This window comes from Apostichopus japonicus, chromosome 2, assembly GCF_037975245.1.
Source record: "Apostichopus japonicus isolate 1M-3 chromosome 2, ASM3797524v1, whole genome shotgun sequence".
NCBI classification, from domain to species: domain Eukaryota; kingdom Metazoa; phylum Echinodermata; class Holothuroidea; order Aspidochirotida; family Stichopodidae; genus Apostichopus; species Apostichopus japonicus.
The window spans coordinates 6,412,797-6,430,805 of NC_092562.1; the positions used below are offsets into that span (position 1 = coordinate 6,412,797).

An 18,009-nucleotide genomic window follows, 5' to 3' on the forward strand; every position below is an offset into this window, starting at 1 on the left:
TATCAAACAACTCAGAATATATATATATATATATATATATATATATATATATACAACTGGTGACATGGGACAAAAGAAATTCCTGTCAGTAGTTGTCGAACAACGGATAACAATAGTTATTGGTTGTCCAGACAAAAGGTTAGAATGAACGGAATTATCATCGATTGTAGCTAACAAAACAAGTTTGCAAGATCGCAGTAAAGATTAGATAATGGTTGTATCGTTTTCATAAGATTTGTATTGCTTCGGTAACCTGCACGGTAAACAATCCTAAACCAGTGAACACATAAGATAAATTAAGATAATTTTGAAAACACTAACTACAGCTGATCAATAATATTATATTTAATATCAGTACGTAATTAATATTATCATATATTTTATAATATAATTTCATTAATAATATCACAAAGGGTTTGACAGGGTGCCAACTTACCTTTGTATATATTTTAACAAGTAACATGTGTTCATATCCAGGGGCAACTGGGGAAGGGTCTGGCCTTGGGATCGTTGAGCCGACCCCCGTTTAGGCTTGTATTGGGGTACACATGTAAAGAAAAACGTTACTACCTAACGGTGTAACGATGTAACAATAACATCTGAGGTCCACACTCTACGCAATGTTTGGTTCAATATGGGTATTATCATCGCCTTCACTGTCTGCTTCGAATATGAGAAAGGGCACTCTAATTCTAGCCCAATTTCACTGCCTGGTGAAGAACCACTGTCACTTTGAACTTCGGTTGCCGCATTTGGTTCTAAATCTGCCATTCCATTGGAAATTTATATTTGATTTCGCACTGATTTGTTACCGATTTTTTGTGTAGTATATGTACATTTATCGTAGTGAACTACACGAAGAGGGTAAATTAATTCTCAATTTTCGACTGGAAAATCAAGTTTTTAACTGGTACAATGGTTGGCATATGTTCTAGGGAACATGCTTAGATGGTTCCCCTTCAATGATTGGACGTTGACATTTTCGTGTCATGGCCACTTTAAGATTCGGTGCAGAACTGGCACCTACAGAAAGATTGTCAATACCTATTTACCTTGTCCACTGCTAACAATAGTACAGTAATAGTTATAAAGAACGTACACACAGAAAATTTTTGCCATAAACAGATTTGATAGTAGTAACCAGTTAATGGTATTTTTGCAATCAAAACGTATCGGTGAGCTTCCTTACCAATATGAGGCAAAATCATATATATGTTTAATTAATAACACCAAATAATACAACACAATATACAAAATCTGATGGCAACTGAATAATAAACCCGGCAAATATTATTGTCCAATTCATTTCTTCCAAGAATGATAGTTATGCATAAACGACGATAAAAACAAGGATAGTGTTTAGTCACGCTGTTATTGCTAAGTTGCTTTCTTCTAGTTATCGAAGTATATCACAAAGGACACCGACCGGGTACCAATTTATTATATATTATCATATATTTTAACGAGTTATATGTGATCATACCCAGGGGCGATTTGCATTTATTTTGTGTATTGGAGGGAGATATTTCAGTCGTCCCGGTAAGGGATCTTGGGCAACGTTGAAAGTTTGAAACAATGCAGTTGAATTTTCGACAGTTTAGGTTGTACCGCATGAACATGCAATATATTTGACAACATGTTTTTCTGCATGCCGGGGATCTTTTCTAAGGAAATAAAGCCTTCAATCGGAGAAGTATACGTGGTCGAAATACCATATGGCTAGAAAAAAGAGGTATGGGACAGCCTTAAAAATACAGTTTCTACACTGTATCAAACTGTAACATGTAATACAAATATAATTTGACAAGATCAAATAGGTCTTGGGAAATTATCAATAAATAACCATTAAATAATGGTCATTCAATTAATAATTCAATTACTAAATTACCGTGACTAAGGCTTTTCACTTGTTAGCCAAAATGATATTATAAAAAGGCAAAGGCACATTTAGATATGATAAATAACATATGAGATCTTAAATTCCAATAAGTAAGAATAACACCTTAATGGTAGAGTTCAAACATTTACCTCACCACAACCATTACCATGATATACTCTGTTTAATTAATTACCTACCCCCGCCCACCCGATATCCCACTTATGAATTCATTTATAACATAAGCGCTTGAACTGATCAGTCCAATTCGACAAGGACTAAATCAGGGGTCATGATTTTTGTACAACGGCCACCACTCGTATAATGCTAATTCCTCTCTCTTCCAGGTTAGTAAGCTCTATTTCCCTGTCTGTGGGTTCTAGAAAATCATCGGATATCCACTCATCATCAGCGTTTACTTTACTCTGAAGCTTAAAATAAAGGAGAGTATTCCCGGCTTCGTTCCAATCTTTCCAATCCAAAATTAGACCGTTTATTAAAGTGCCTCGAAGCGTCACCACCTCGATGAAACAAAGAGACGAGAAATCAGTCGTCGTTACAATTTCTGAAAATAAAAAGACATTTATTTAATAGGATGAACATAGAAATATGTTATTGTAATATGGCATAAAAATTTTTATTCATAAGACTTCGTCTCCTGTAATCGTTGGGTTTGTTCCCTTCAATAGACACAGGAAAGAAAGCTCACGATTTGACTCACAATATAAAACCAAAGGTATTAAGTCTCAAACGATTCTTTTAAAACTTGTATTCGTCTAACCCATATATTGGTAACTCAGCTACAACATTGTCTTTACCGGTAATGGAAATTCTCTTTCGAAATTAATTATATCCCTATTTTCAAACAAACGTTGAGAAAAGATGTTACGTTTAAGGATATCATCAATATCCTTAAGCTACGTGTACGTCGAGTGAGTGTATACTAACGTACATCTAATTATAGACGAGTCTCATTGTTGTGAGGCATGGGTTCATTTAAAAATTTACCTACCAGTTTTGATTTCCATAGTGGCTGACATTGGCGTAACATATGTTGTCTCTAACGTGGACGGTTCAGAGGTAGTCACCAAACTTGACATTGTAGTCTTCAATTCTGTGTGTGAAATAGATTTCCGCATGTTCTGTTTATGGAATTTGAGTTTGACTTTTAGTGAATATTTCTAAAGGAACATAGAAAAAGTAAACTCGCTTCATCATTCAAAGTCTTTAAATAAAGTACGTTTTTCTTGTTCAAAGGGCATAAAAACCTACCAGACTGTGTTGAAGTGTAAACCTCCGAAATGAATTTGATATCAGGAGAGAGAAAGATCATTAATAATAGTTAGGCCTTAGTAGCATACGTTTACTTAACAACGCAAGTCGGAGAGTGGGGCATGTTGGCTTTAAAAAGTACCTGGTTGTGTTGAGGTTTGCAAAACCTGATCACAAAATCTCCCTTGAACTCCAAGTGGACAAAGACATAGAAAGTCTGTTTCGTTCAGAGGGATACACGAGCCTCCTCGTTGGCACCGGTTTGGATCGCAAGGACTAAACGTATCTGGAGTAAATAAATATAACACCAAAAAGGAAACTGATATAACTACAGAGAAAGATCACGACAAAACAACTCAGAGTGTCATTATTCTTAGAAGAGTATATTGGCTTTAAAAAGTACCTGGTTGTGTTGAGGTTTGCAAAACCTGATCACAAAATCTCCCTTGAACTCCAAGTGGACAAAGACATAGAAAGTCTGTTTCGTTCAGAGGGATACACGAGCCACCTCGTTGACACCGGTTTGGATCGCAAGGACTAAACGTATCTGGAGTAAATAAATATAACACCAAAAAGGAAACTGATATAACTACAGAGAAAGATCACGACAAAACAACTCAGAGTGTCATTATTCTTAGAAGAGTATATTGGCTTTAAAAAGTACCTGGTTGTGTTGAGGTTTGCAAAACCTGATCACAAAATCTCCCTTGAACTCCAAGTGGACAAAGACATAGAAAGTCTGTTTCGTTCAGAGGGATACACGAGCCACCTCGTTGACACCGGTTTGGATCGCAAGGACTAAACGTATCTGGAGTAAATAAATATAACACCAAAAGGAAACTGATATAACTACAGAGAAAGATCACGACAAAACAACTCAGAGTGTCATTATTCTTAGAAGAGTATATTGGCTTTAAAAAGTACCTGGTTGTGTTGAGGTTTGCAAAACCTGATCACAAAATCTCCCTTGAACTCCAAGTGGACAAAGACATAGAAAGTCTGTTTCGTTCAGAGGGATACACGAGCCACCTCGTTGACACCGGTTTGGATCGCAAGGACTAAACGTATCTGGAGTAAATAAATATAACACCAAAAGGAAACTGATATAACTACAGAGAAAGATCACGACAAATAGATTAAGGATAGATCTATCAACCAACTCATAGTGTCATTATTCTAAGTAGAGTATGTTGGTTTTAAAAAGTACCTGGTTGTGTTGAGGTTTGCAAAACCTGATCACAAAATCTCCCTTGAACTCCAAGTGGACAAAGACATAGAAATTCTGTTTCGTTCAGAGGGATACACGAGCCTCCTCGTTGACACTGGTTTGGATCGCAAGGACTAAACGTATCTGGAGTAAATAAATATAACACCAAAAGGAAACTGATATAACTACAGAGAAAGATCACGACAAAACAACTCAGAGTGTCATTATTCTTAGAAGAGTATATTGGCTTTAAAAGTACCTGGTTGTGTTGAGGTTTGCAAAACCTGATCACAAAATCTCCCTTGAACTCCAAGTGGACAAAGACATAGAAAGTCTGTTTCGTTCAGAGGGAAACACGAGCCACCTCGTTGACACCGGTTTGGATCGCAAGGACTAAACGTATCTGGAGTAAATAAATATAACACCAAAAGGAAACTGATATAACTAAAGAGAAAGATCACGACAAATAGATAAAGGATAGATCTATCAAACAACTCAGAGTGTCATTATTCTTAGAAGAGTATATTGGCTTTAAAAAGTACCTGGTTGTGTTGAGGTTTGCAAAACCTGATCACAAAATCTCCCTTGAACTCCAAGTGGACAAAGACATAGAAATTCTATTTCGTTCAGAGGGATACACGAGCCTCCTCGTTGGCACCGGTTTGGATCGCAAGGACTAAACGTATCTGGAGTAAATAAATATAACACCAAAAGGAAACTGATATAACTACAGAGAAAGATCACGACAAATAGATTAAGGATAGATCTATCAACCAACTCATAGTGTCATTATTCTAAGTAGAGTATGTTGGCTTTAAAAAGTACCTGGTTGTGTTGAGGTTTGCAAAACCTGATCACAAAATCTCCCTTGAACTCCAAGCGGACAAAGACATAGAAATTCTGTTTCGTTCAGAGGGATACACGAGCCTCCTCGTTGGCACTGGTTTGGATCGCAAGGACTAAACGTATCTGGAGTAAATAAATATAACACCAAAAAGGAAACTGATATAACTACAGAGAAAGATCACGACAAAACAACTCAGAGTGTCATTATTCTTAGAAGAGTATATTGGCTTTAAAAGTACCTGGTTGTGTTGAGGTTTGCAAAACCTGATCACAAAATCTCCCTTGAACTCCAAGTGGACAAAGACATAGAAAGTCTGTTTCGTTCAGAGGGAAACACGAGCCACCTCGTTGACACCGGTTTGGATCGCAAGGACTAAACGTATCTGGAGTAAATAAATATAACACCAAAAGGAAACTGATATAACTACAGAGAAAGATCACGACAAAACAACTCAGAGTGTCATTATTCTAAGTAGAGTATGTTGGCTTTAAAAAGTACCTGGTTGTGTTGAGGTTTGCAAAACCTGATCACAAAATCTCCCTTGAACTCCAAGTGGACAAAGACATAGAAATTCTGTTTCGTTCAGAGGGATACACGAGCCTCCTCGTTGGCACCGGTTTGGATCGCAAGGACTAAACGTATCTGGAGTAAATAAATATAACACCAAAAGGAAACTGATATAACTACAGAGAAAGATCACGACAAATAGATAAAGGATAGATCTATCAAACAACTCAGAGTTACATTTTTCTAAGTAGAGTATGTTGGCTTTAAAAAAAGTACCTGGTTGTGTTGAGGTTTGCAAAACTTTATTACAAATTCTCCCTTGAACTCCAAGTGGACAAAGACAAAGAAATTCTGTTTCTCTCAGAGGAATGCATGAGCTTCCTCTTTTGCACAGGTTAGTTCAAAAGTACTTATTGTTACTGTAATAAATAATACAGTTGAAGCTTCCAAGGTACATCCCACCAAGTTACATAGCCTAGTATTGTCATATATTGTAGGATATATTCATGTTCATGTGTACTCATATTTTATGTTATGTATAGTATCTTTCAGATAACATGCATTAATTGGGGCTAACCTTGATTCTCTGTTATGACGGTTGATGTTTTCCCTGTAACAGGCATGGTAGTGGCAGGCATCTCACAAAACCTCCCGAAAACACCAACAGGACAGATACATAATGCCATGCCGCTGAATGAAATGCACCTTCCACCCATCAGACAAGGAGATGACACGCATGGGTCGGATTCTGTCAAATGAATTATGGTTTTATATGTCCACATTTCCTGCTGTTATAAATGTGGCATATCATCAATGTTAATAAATCAATTTATTGATATTTTTTGTGATGGAAAAACCTCTAAATTTCTCCTACTTAGGTAATAGATAACCTTCCCATGTGAATTCCGTTTGTCGTTAGATATATTGTGCAAAAAAACATGAAATTGTGTCAAAGTCAACGCAAACTGCAACGTTAGGCAATATTATATTATATATACCCCCGATCCCAGCTTCAAAGAGGCCTCTACATACAACTAATAGTAGAACCCCCCCCCCTCTCCCCACCCATCTCCTCCCCCTCTTGCACCAAAGTCAGAATACTCCCTACTCCAATGTTTATGGCTACAGCGCCTTTGACAAAGAAAGACGAGCTTGATCAAAATCGTATCTGAATGAGATGTTCAACTCTGTTTGATGATGCGTTGGCAATATAAACGGAACCTTATTCGCTTTATATACTGGACAATACAACTACCGACTTGCATCAGTATTTGTAACGCTTTGCTTATTAAGAACCGAATTATCTTAGTTCCCATCTAGGAACGACTAACTTCTACTTTCTTTAGAGCTCAATTTAACAGTAAGGCAGACGTGCAAATTTACTGGACATGCTGTGTTTTGTAAGCCTACCTGAACAATTAGACAATAAAATAAAGAATAATTGAATAACCAACACATTCACACAGAGACTACAGTAACTATACTGTAAAATTTCAAGTTTTGTACCACAGTAAAACCTGTATCGTGATGATCAATCTGATACATCGGTAGCATGTGCTATAAGGGTTACAGTAAGATCTGAGGATATGTGAATCCCAAACAAATGTATCAAACTGGATTTGTTGGGATTACACATATCCTCAGTTCTTACTCTAATCCTAATAGCACATGTTACCGATTTATAGCACGATCCAATTTTTACTGTGATACAAAACTTTAAGATTTATAGTATTTTTGCCGTGTTCTCCGTGTGTATCGGGTAGAATAACACGATAGTGAGCCCCTAATTAACCAACAAAATCTGTTTCAACAAGTTCGACGGTGGATATGAAAATCGAATGTTCTCAACCGCATAGGAACGTATGACTCAACATTTGCAAAATAAATCAAACAGACCAACCAAGTTATCTCTCTTATTCTTTAATCACCATCATTGTCAAGAGAGCGTCGCAACCACGATCATAATTATCTACTGTTTTTAAAATGAGTTACCTGTAACAGACAAGGTTAGTGTCGGACTACTGGTCATTGCTCTGATATCACTGGTAGAGGTTGGGTAAGTACTGGTAGAACCTGTGGGTACAAATTGTTAACACATGTTGTGCATTCACTTAAAATCGATATAACTTTGCATAGTTGCACACCAGAATGTACTCCATCGTGGGAACTCGATTTTACTTTAATTGTTAGAGTTAACTTCTAGGTACCAATTTAAAAAAAGAGGCACTGATGTCAAGTATCAATGACCTTACACATCACTTTTAAAAACCTAAGCAAACTATATGGACTACGACTTAATTATAATTAACAGAAATGTTAATGGAAAAACTGAAGATTAACTAATTTACTTTTCCATGATTCAACATAGGAACACTTTCAAAATTTTCCGAAGTCTTTCTAGAAAGTTACAATACAGCATGTGTCCACTTACCTGCAACCGCGATGTTTAAATTGACGATTGCATACAGCAATACCAGAGACAATATTTGAGCCATGACTTGGAACTTGAATCTGGAATAGAGTACTTCTAGCCTTCACAACGTTCAGACTGTTATAAAATTTAGTGCGTTGAATCGTCTGCTATTGTGTTGGCATATAAAAAGCTTTGTTGTTGAAATCATTCAAACCGTAACTGAGCATATTGGTTCGCCAAGTCTGTGATTTATAGAATCTGCGTACGTTAAACGGTTCCTATATCTACAATGTGTCAAATGCTGTGAATGATATTCCCTTACAGGCAAAGTTGTACACAGTTTAGTACAAACCACTTCGTCTAAAGACACCCTCGGTTATTTAGATGTTTATTAAGTATGCATTGAGATACAGTGTATCCTTCCAGGGTAATCATCTTTACCTATGAGAAATATTAATTTACCACAAGACGCTTACAAACATGCTGAAATGATTTGACAACAGGCCACATGATCAGAAAAGCTCAAGGTTAAGTTTTAAACGTAAAAACGTCTTTGGATAAATTTATTTCAGACCCCTTTGAACCCGAAATGCTCTAATAGATGTCAATACTTTTACTAAGATGACCTCGCTTTGGAATGCCAGAGGTTATTGAATATCTCCATGGCTCTAGGTTAAGTTCAATCTTTCCCCTTGGTTAATATCTAATGTATTGTTAACATGGACATTTATCAGATCCGAATTCTGTTCAAGATTGATACGGAGCCTGCATACGGCCTTTACTTTCTGCTCCAGAATGATTATGATAACACCATATTGCATCCTAGCCCCCTTACCCCCCCCCCAAAAAAAACATTCTAACCGGGGAAGGGACACCCTCACCCTTAGACCCTCCCCCAGAATCGGCATCGACCAACATTTGTGCACTCCACGGTTCTGCCTACGGTTCTCTATGAGTATGCTTTTTTAGTTATTCATGAGAGTGAATAAAAGCCTCGACTCCATCTTTTCGCTGATTGTAACATTTCCATGCTGCTCCAGCGTTTGACTTATATTACGCATAGGTGCCTACTGTTGCACTTTTGTTGTCGTCGTAAGGAATTCAGTGAGGGCTAATTAATTCTAACCGCACATAATAAAATATGGCAATTGCATTGATTCTGCAGACAAACTGGACCTATATCTGTTAGATTGTTATCATAGAGCAAACGATATATAAGAAAGATACGTCAGGTATGTACATAGTAACGGAGAACGATACAAGGATTCGATACAAAGTAGTTCCACTTTTGAGCTGATTCTTCTCTATCAAATATAAAAGGGCTTACATTTAAACTATATGGACTCATATGTTATTTCATAAGGTAATATGAGATATAAGGAGTTTTAATTTTAACCCAGCATACGCAAATCGAAACTTGTACTGAACGACACTTCACATTTTGTTTTTAATAAAATATAATGAGTGCATGCATTTAAATTATATGAACTCATAAGTCATTTTACAAGGTAACATAGGACATAAGGAATTTAATTTTTAATTTATTTTAATTTTAACCCAGCATACGAACATCGAAACTTGTACCGAACGTCACTTCAAAAATGTAATATGTGGCCCAAACCTGCTATATCCTTTGACCCATGAAAGTTAACAGAGGAATTGGGTGAGGGGTGGGGGGGGGTTTATTCCACGAAATTAAAAGTTTAATATTTGGCCTAAACCTGTTATATTCTTTGACCCATGTAAGTTAGCAGATGAATAGGGGTTTTTTTTTGGGGGGGGGGGCTTATACATGAAATTTATGGAGGAATTTAAAGGGTTTTTTTTCAATTATAAGCTTTATATGAACAGAAAGGTAAGACATTTGGATTTCAAATTTGAACAGTTTATTTGAAATTTTGTTGTATTTATGGGTGAAAATATGAAATTCATGCCGCCATTTTAATTTACGGTGAAACTCCTAAGACCATACAATATTTATTTGGTTAATTTCTAATGCTTGCTTGATTCTTCATAATAAAGCCCACAAAAAAAACATCTTTATATTCAAATAATGCGTTATGTCTGCCAAAATTGAACAAAAGTTATGAATCTACTTTTTTACCATCACTTGTCTCATTGGTCTCACTCGAGAGTTTTTAATAATGGGTATTACAACCATTAGCATACTAATGACTTGGAGCATACAGCGGTCCTGTGTTGCCTATTCTGAATGTATCCGGCTTGAATTCGAGAGTTTTTAATAATATGTATAACAGAAATTAGCATACTAAGGACTTGGAGCATACAGCGGTCCTGTGTTGCCTATTCTGAATGTATCCGGCTTGAATTATGTCCTTCTTATAAGTTTAAATATAGTTATAAGACTAATGATCTGCAACACACCTGGTTACTTGTTCCTTAATATGGAAAGTTCTATAATACATGGTAATGAGTTTGTTCACAAAAATCAAGAAATCAAGTTATAAGTATTAAGAATTCTATCAGTCTGACAAATATGTAAATGAGTTTACTTTGCAATATAGCATATTATCCTCAAATCAGATCCAAGTGGCACTATGACGTCACATATTTACAAAACAACAGCTGGCAGCTCCCATACGCGACTTATAAACTAGGTTATTTCCCAATCGGAACAGGATGTTTCTTCGTTGTTCTTCACAAAGATCTCTGTCATTGAAGCTTAAAGAGGATGGTTGGGTTATGTCTCCTTGAAGCATCTGATTAACAACGTTTCATAGAGCTGTACAGCCGCAGTAGTCATTATAACAAAGAGACAAAGTGGACAATATTCCAAATGTCATGAATGTAATAAGATGACGGTGAAAACAAATTGTTTGCTGCTATATTAAAGTTAATATACAAGTATTTTAATCGAATTCGATAGAAAACGTTTGACATAAATGTAACGTTACTTTTTAAATGCTGTTTGACGTTCTTGTTAAATCTTGTAGTTCTTGTAAAAGCTAGGTTAGGTTATCTAAACGGTGGGTCACATTTGTCTGATTTCAAATGATCCCATTGTCAACACCAAGCCGTTTCTTGGAAAACATAATATAAATATGGTGATAGTAACGTTTGTCTTCAATGTTATTTTCTTGCTGTCTCTTGTGTTTTAGCACTTTACTGTTTTTGTGATATTGCTATGGGGTATTGATCCTCTGCTGTGCGAAATCTACTGCAAGGCCGCTGTCTGCATCATCACGGACCTTTAAAACAGGGAAATGTATAGTTATCAACAAAATTGGATTGTTCAACAGTTTTATATTTATATATATCTAAATTAATTAATTTATATATATATATATATATATATATATATATATAGATGTATATTTATATATATATATATATATAGGCAAATTTAAAGAAATGAACAGTAGATTTAGACAACGTGATTAGGTGAATCGATCAATTGCAGTAATCATTCGAGGACCATGCGAGTTCAGAATAAAATATTTAATCCTCTTGTGGTTGTCAGAACAGGATTAAGCATTTGTTCCTCATCGGTGGTTATAGATTTTGCTTTGATCATGTCTAATCTTGTCTAGGATCTTGTCTAACAATAACATCAAATGTCAGCACAACTAATTAAATTTAAATTTCTAAATAGAATGAATGAATCTGAAGAAATAATTCTTGTAATCATTTTGTCTCATTGATGATACATTGTGAATCTCGGACATACCTAATTGACATCTGTCTCCAGACAATCCTTCGGGGCAGATACAAAAGAAACCTATTGGTATTGTAAGACACACACCTCCAATACCACACAGACCAGGCACACATTTAGAGATGATTAAACCTTCTGTTAGTGAAGGAAAAGTAAACATGTTACGATATCAAGAGAACATTTTCCCTATTTGTTTCTTTTGGAAAGTTTTATTCTGAAATACATATATACAAATCTGGATTATTGTTAACTTCATATATTCGCAGTTGAAATTCCATTTTGCTATAGTTCAAAAATGGACGATGACCTACTTTCAGAAATGTATAGATTAGAACCAATTTTATTTTTGTAAGAATTAATTTTCTGTCTGGTAAAACCCAGGATGAGGTATAAGTGTATCCCCCAGGATAGTTTATGGCACTGAATACGCGAAATATTAAAATCTGATTTTTCCCCTTTTCTTCTTGTGTTTTTTTTTTGGGGGGGGGCGGGGTGTTCTTGTCGACAAAGGTAAAACAGAAATTGTAGTACTTTTTATATATAATTATCAAGTATATCGCACCTGTCGACTCTGACATTGGTTCAAATCGTTGGGTGGAAGGGTTCCTGGTTGACATTTCGTTTGTTGGTTCTCCAGATCGTTCTGAAGTTAACCGAGCAAGTATAGAAGTAACCGTTGCTAAAGTGGAACTTCTCGTAGGTGAAGATGGTTCGTTTGCTACGGAAGATGTAGAAGTTTAAAATATCTTCACATGTTTTGCCCTTGACAATAACAGAGCAGACAAAAGAAATTCCTTTGAATCCAGAGGCAGAAAATATTCATCTCATTGACATGGATTCGGTCTGAAAAAGTTTCCACTTTCTATGGATATAGATTGCATAACTGAACATCTCTCTCCCTCTATTGATTTCATAACTTTACTTACAGTTTAAGTTATAAAGTCCTTAAAAGGTAGGGAGGGGGTGGGGTTAGGCGGGACATTATATCTCGCCACAGTAGTCGGATACCCTAAGACACTTGCACATACGGATAACCGAAGTTCCTGGAAACAGGAAAAGAACATTGCAGTCTCTCGTTGTGAGAAATATTTGTCTTATTTTGCCTATTTTAAACACAGAACCTGTCTGTTGAAATGGTGTAACCCTCTGTTACACATGCTAATCGAAAAATAAAGAATTTTCTTTTGCACTGATTTGCTAATTGCTTCTAAGAAGCTTACTTGATGTTCTCAGTGCTAGGCAATATGTAATCTATATACGTAATTTATATATGTAATTTATGTGATCTGTATATTTAATTTATGTAATTTATGTAATCTGTTTATGTAATTTGTTTCTAGGTGCAAATAAAAATATTTTTTACTACAATCTTATGTTGATTAACTCGGAGTAGTGAAGTTTTGAGATGTGATTAAGAACGTTTACATGGTATGTATATGTTCTTCTTCTTCTTTTGCTCATTTGTTTATTTTCTCTTTCATTTATTGGATTTTGTTATGTTTTAAGATATTATGTTATTTAAAATTGGGTGTTTCTTGTTACTATATACCTGGACTGTTGGTTAATGGTCGTAGAGTCGTGGTGGTTACCAAGGAGGCCATTGAGATATCGTTGTTCGAATCTGTAGTTAAGACATCGGTCCTTACGTCATAAGCCATTGAACTTGGGGACAGTAACGCACCTGTGGAATTAATATCCGTGACCACCAATGTCCTGTCAGACTTTGATTGCCCTGCGGTCGAAGTCACAGATTCCTGGCTAGATGTGTCAGCTGAAACGGTCACCGTGGTTACAACATCAGGCATGTCTTCCGTCCCTCGTGATATTTTGTTAGAATATGAAGATTCTGATGATTCAGCAGTTGTTGTTATCATCGTTGAAGACGATACTGACTGATCGAGAGATGTGACGAAATCCTGGTTTGTTTTACTATCCGATAAGTTACTCACGATATCAGTGCTACCGACATGATCTGATATAATGTTTGTTGATGTTAAATCTGAAGAAACAGTTTCATAGCCCTCTGATGTGAAAGGAGATACTCTGGTCTGATCAATCTTCTGAGTTGATGTTTGTTGAGAAGCAGCCTCTGTTCTAGTATCGATGTTACCATCAGTGACAACAACATTAAGTGGAACAGTTGACCCTCCATCAGTCGATTTCGTCGTCTCTTCAGGAAAAGTTGACATCACAGTAGAGAAAATGTTGAGCCTATCCACCGTAGTGCGAGAATGACCTGAAACCATAGTAGGTTGGTATGAGGTGGTAGCAGCTATCGTCGATGGCGGATCTGTGAGTAACATACTATTAGATTCATATCAAAGTCTGTTAATTAGTTTGTGGTTATTAGGAACGTTTAGTGAGTTAAAGCAGATATAATTGAGTTTGGTCGACATTTGGTTCATGCTTACCAGGTATGACTGAAAATGATACTTTCATGGCACACAGTAGACATTTCAACGTATTGTTCTAAAGTTCTAGAGACACCATAGCTACTTGTAAACAACTTTTCGACTCGTAAGGTTATGTCCGACGATTTAAAACGTACGGTCGTTACATACATGCATGTGTGCTCTTTTTTCGATTAGAGATGTAGCAAGGAAGGAAAGTTAACCGTTGGGGCAATCAGGCAAATCCCGGTGGCTAGCTGAGCAATATGGGCCAGCCTACTGATCGAGTCAAGTGTTTACTACGCTTGTGTACCAGTATATACCATTCATTCTGCCTCCGACAAGGTAGCATTGTTGCAGACTTCTCTATCTTAGTTGGATATAGTGTGCATATATCAGTAATTGAAGTTCTATAGTTCTAATAATAGTCGGCATACCAAAGGGTTTATACATTTATCATTCTGCAGTCCCCCCCCCCCTCCCTCCTTCCGGTCTATTCTTCATAATGGTGCTGAGTCGACATAATACATAACGTAAAAATCGTGTTACACTGAAGCTCATATGTAAACCTTTAGTGATATGCCTAACTTAGTTCATTCTTCACATTACGTAGGGAGCACTGGGTTTTGTTGTTGCGACCAGAAAAACAAGAAAATACCGTTACAGTTCGATGCACATGAAGTTAAGAGTCCACAATGGAGTCAAGTTCATGGTCAAATACGATTGTACAGTAAAAGGCAAGGCTTACCTGTTGTTTCAATACAGGTCTTTCCGATAGCACCCATTGGGCAAACACATATGAAATCGTCCTGGTATGCAACGCAAAATCCGTTGAGTTGACAAGGATTAGGGGTACACTGATTCTCTGTAGCAAAGAATGATTTCAGAAAGACAAAATGTAAGAAAAAACATTGACCAAAATCAAATTCCAAGTATCAAGAAAATGAAAATATTTAAGAAATATTTCAGTATTTCTAAGAAAGTCGACAATGATCGATACTTGTCATGATTGGCTAGCACCATTATTATGTTTCTCTTGGGTCTTTAGTCAACGTAATGAGGCAACAGTGACAGAACCCCCCCCCCCCCCACCCCACACACACGCAGACACACACACTCTACTATGAACAATATCAAGGTAAGACCAATCGCATAAGCGAGCAGCAAGATGAGACATATGATATCATAATTATTATAAAAAAAACTGCCATGGCTGAGATTCTTCGTGAGAACATCACATGACACGAACAGCCACACAGACCAACGCACAATTACACAGACAATCAGATAATACATAACGAGTGACTGAATTGTATGTGAATAGAAATTCAAACTTACGTGCCAGTGTTGGCATTATGGATAATAAAAGACAAGCTGCCATCGGAAATAAGGTAGCGGCCATTTTCAAATATGGACTAACTTTTCGTTGTGACTATAATTTAAAGGTCCCAAATAAAGTCTGTCGTAGGCAAGTGACAACACTGTGGTAATAACGGGCTATTCAGATGCATTATACCTATACAAGGTGTGTCTTTGTTCATATTCGTTCATTAGCGACTGGGCTACTATATAAACAGTACAAGGTCATTTTAAGAGTTGATGTGTGAGAAACACTCTTTTCACTAGTAAATTTACATAAGTAGATACGCTGTAAACTGGCACAGCTAAGTTTCTGTAGCAATGGAGACTAGTGTAGTTATCATTATTAATTAAGTGTTTCTGTCATTATTGTTGATGATTGGATTCGTTTAGTTTATCTGGTTACCCTGTCTATTGAATGGTCCTCCTTCCAACACTCAAATAACAATATGTATATGACTCTTTTTTTGTAAGTGAAAATCTTGGCCAGTCGCCAAGATTCGTTCATTACTCTGTTTTACTAATTGATCCTGTATCTGCTTTAGTCTCAGTTAGCGTTTATAAATCCCACTGTAACCAGAATGTTAGGTCCCCTAAAAAAAAAAAATTTTTTTTATAATCAATCTATATTACGTAAAATTAAAAAATATAGACATGGAAATGAGTACTGTTTGAATATATCAAAAAAGCAGTAGCGCATGTGCTTACATTGGTTCGTTTTACTGATAAGCTCTCTGCAGTTCGTCAATCTTCAGTGTCAATCCAACATCATTGTTACTCTAAATTTATAATCCCCAAACAATGACAAAAGATTTCAACATCTAGAGTTCGTCTGAACTATATTTAGCTGCTCAGTCAACATTTAATGAGAACAAAATGAACTGTTTTCCCATAATCACGGCTTTAAATTGAAATTTTAGCTGACATGATCAACCATGTGTGGACTAAGTTAGCGATGACCTTTGAACAGTTTATGAGTGACGCCTACTTCTCGACAACGCCCCACCCCCCCCCCCCCGCACACTCGTCCCAATAACACTATGAATATTATACGATCATGTTTACTTCACGGGAAATGTTCAGATAAATTTCACCAATAATGCTCTTCAATTTTTTAATATTTTCGGTAATATCCTTTCTTCTTTTTGTCATTTAACATCACTTTTCACAGATGATAATCATGCATCGATGTGGTTACATTTATGATTGTGTAAGATGCATCTACAACAGCTCACGAACCCACTAAAAACAGGGACTCATTTCCATGGTAAGCGATGGACCGGAAAACATATCACTACTTTCATCGTCCCCTTATAAATCTTTGGTGTTATGATTTGAGACGCTCTTCTATTGAGCGTACTGATAGCGTAACTTATATTGGGTGTCTTACCACATTCAATTGCTCCGTTGACTCAGTACGCACAAAATTCGTCACTTTGCAAGGCCGCTTAGAACTTAGATATTTTCAACTGACATGTACGACCCACCATATGCGTTGGGCTACCACAGCACATTCATTTTTTTCCCGCCATGACCGTTTAGATTTTGACCTACAAGCGGGAGTACTTTTACATAGTACACCCCCCCCCCCAACCCATCCGCCCTGCGGCTCTCTTTGCATAAAAAATCTTGTTTCACCCAAGATTTTCTACCAGCAACTGCTGTAATTGTGGTATGGAACCATTATACAAGCTGCTTAAAAGAATAGACCAGGTCAAAATGTATTTTAATATGTTAAAGAGGAATATGATCTAAGCTTTCTAGTGAAATTTGCATTCAATTCCTATGTACCGTTTTGAGATATTGACAGTTGAAGATATCTGATATTCTACCAAAATTTAACTTGAAGCAAACAGGTGTGATGTCATAGTTGCACACTGACAAATATTTTTTGTTTTTTCTTTATTTTTCAGTCTATTGATTTGACCTTGGATTGAATAAGGTTACTAGTTTGTCTAAAGAGGATGTGAAGTTTATGAAATACCAATAACTATGGTACATTCAAATTATGGATGCATCTAATTGAGGAGTATAAAATTAGACGAAAATTTTAAAGGAAAACGAAACATTATGTATCAGTGTGCAACAATGACGTCACCCCTGTTTGCTGGATCCAAGCTCACTTTTGGTACGAAAGGTGACAACTTCAACTGTCAATATCTCAAAAGCGGTTCATAGGAATTGAATGCAAATTTCATCGGAATGCTTAGATTGTGTTCCTCTTTAACATATCAAAAAAGAAATTTTGACCTGCACTATTCTTTTAAGGCCGGAAGTCACATGTTCTAGCTGTCGCGGACTTGTGGTGTGAAGAACCATATCGTCAACCACATCCCCTACCCAGTCAAAAGTTGTGACAAACAAACACATTGATTATGATTCAGTAAACATAAAGGTTTATCAATTACTGTATATACAGACCTCCTTCGATTGAATTTCAAAATATCTTTGAAATGACTCAA

The 18,009-nt window shown here is 36.4% G+C and overlaps 2 protein-coding genes across 6 annotated transcripts; both read right to left on the reverse strand.

The window, feature by feature from the left end:
- Positions 1–1,798: 1,798 nt before the first annotated feature.
- Positions 1,799–8,347, reverse strand: LOC139976061 (uncharacterized). 3 transcript variants are annotated; one of them, XM_071984475.1, is made up of 15 exons: positions 8,141–8,347; positions 7,702–7,782; positions 6,287–6,457; positions 5,701–5,844; positions 5,441–5,584; positions 5,181–5,324; positions 4,898–5,041; positions 4,615–4,758; positions 4,356–4,499; positions 4,073–4,216; positions 3,813–3,956; positions 3,552–3,695; positions 3,291–3,434; positions 2,889–2,990; positions 1,799–2,441 (listed from the first exon to the last, which is right to left on the reverse strand). In XM_071984475.1, exons 1-15 carry the CDS (start codon positions 8,202–8,204, stop codon positions 2,167–2,169), a joined length of 2,133 nt encoding a protein of 710 aa, XP_071840576.1. In that variant the 5' UTR covers positions 8,205–8,347; the 3' UTR covers positions 1,799–2,166. The 3 variants fall into 3 exon arrangements, with proteins under 3 accessions (XP_071840576.1, XP_071840588.1, XP_071840583.1); XM_071984487.1 differs by lacking the exon at positions 5,701–5,844; XM_071984482.1 differs by lacking the exon at positions 5,181–5,324.
- Positions 8,348–9,889: 1,542 nt separating this feature from the next.
- Positions 9,890–15,964, reverse strand: LOC139976069 (uncharacterized). Of its 3 annotated transcripts, none has more exons than XM_071984511.1 (6): positions 15,527–15,964; positions 14,937–15,053; positions 13,480–14,088; positions 12,361–12,516; positions 11,811–11,933; positions 9,890–11,331 (listed from the first exon to the last, which is right to left on the reverse strand). In XM_071984511.1, the coding sequence occupies exons 1-6, from the start codon at positions 15,588–15,590 to the stop codon at positions 11,324–11,326; spliced, it is 1,077 nt and encodes a 358-aa protein (XP_071840612.1). In that variant the 5' UTR covers positions 15,591–15,964; the 3' UTR covers positions 9,890–11,323. The 3 variants fall into 3 exon arrangements, with proteins under 3 accessions (XP_071840612.1, XP_071840615.1, XP_071840605.1); XM_071984514.1 differs by having other exon boundaries at positions 13,348–14,102; positions 15,527–15,963; XM_071984504.1 differs by having other exon boundaries at positions 13,348–14,088; positions 15,527–15,959.
- Positions 15,965–18,009: the final 2,045 nt, after the last annotated feature.

What these genes read in the sequence shown, in the direction of transcription:
- LOC139976069 (XM_071984504.1), bottom strand. Translation starts at nt 15,590, where the DNA reads ATGGCCGCTACCTTATTTCCGATGGCAGCTTGTCTTTTATTATCCATA. An exon ending in ACCATTAACCAACAGTCCAG is followed by an intron (nt 12,517 to 13,347) that starts GTATATAGTAAC and finishes CATCTTCCGTAG; the next exon opens with CAAACGAACCATCTTCACCT. An exon ending in ACCAATGTCAGAGTCGACAG is followed by an intron (nt 11,934 to 12,360) that starts GTGCGATATACT and finishes CTTCACTAACAG; the next exon opens with AAGGTTTAATCATCTCTAAA.
- LOC139976061 (XM_071984475.1), bottom strand. Translation starts at nt 8,204, where the DNA reads ATGGCTCAAATATTGTCTCTGGTATTGCTGTATGCAATCGTCAATTTA. An exon ending in GCAAACCTCAACACAACCAG is followed by an intron (nt 5,325 to 5,440) that starts GTACTTTTAAAG and finishes TATTTACTCCAG; the next exon opens with ATACGTTTAGTCCTTGCGAT. An exon ending in GCAAACCTCAACACAACCAG is followed by an intron (nt 3,435 to 3,551) that starts GTACTTTTTAAA and finishes TATTTACTCCAG; the next exon opens with ATACGTTTAGTCCTTGCGAT.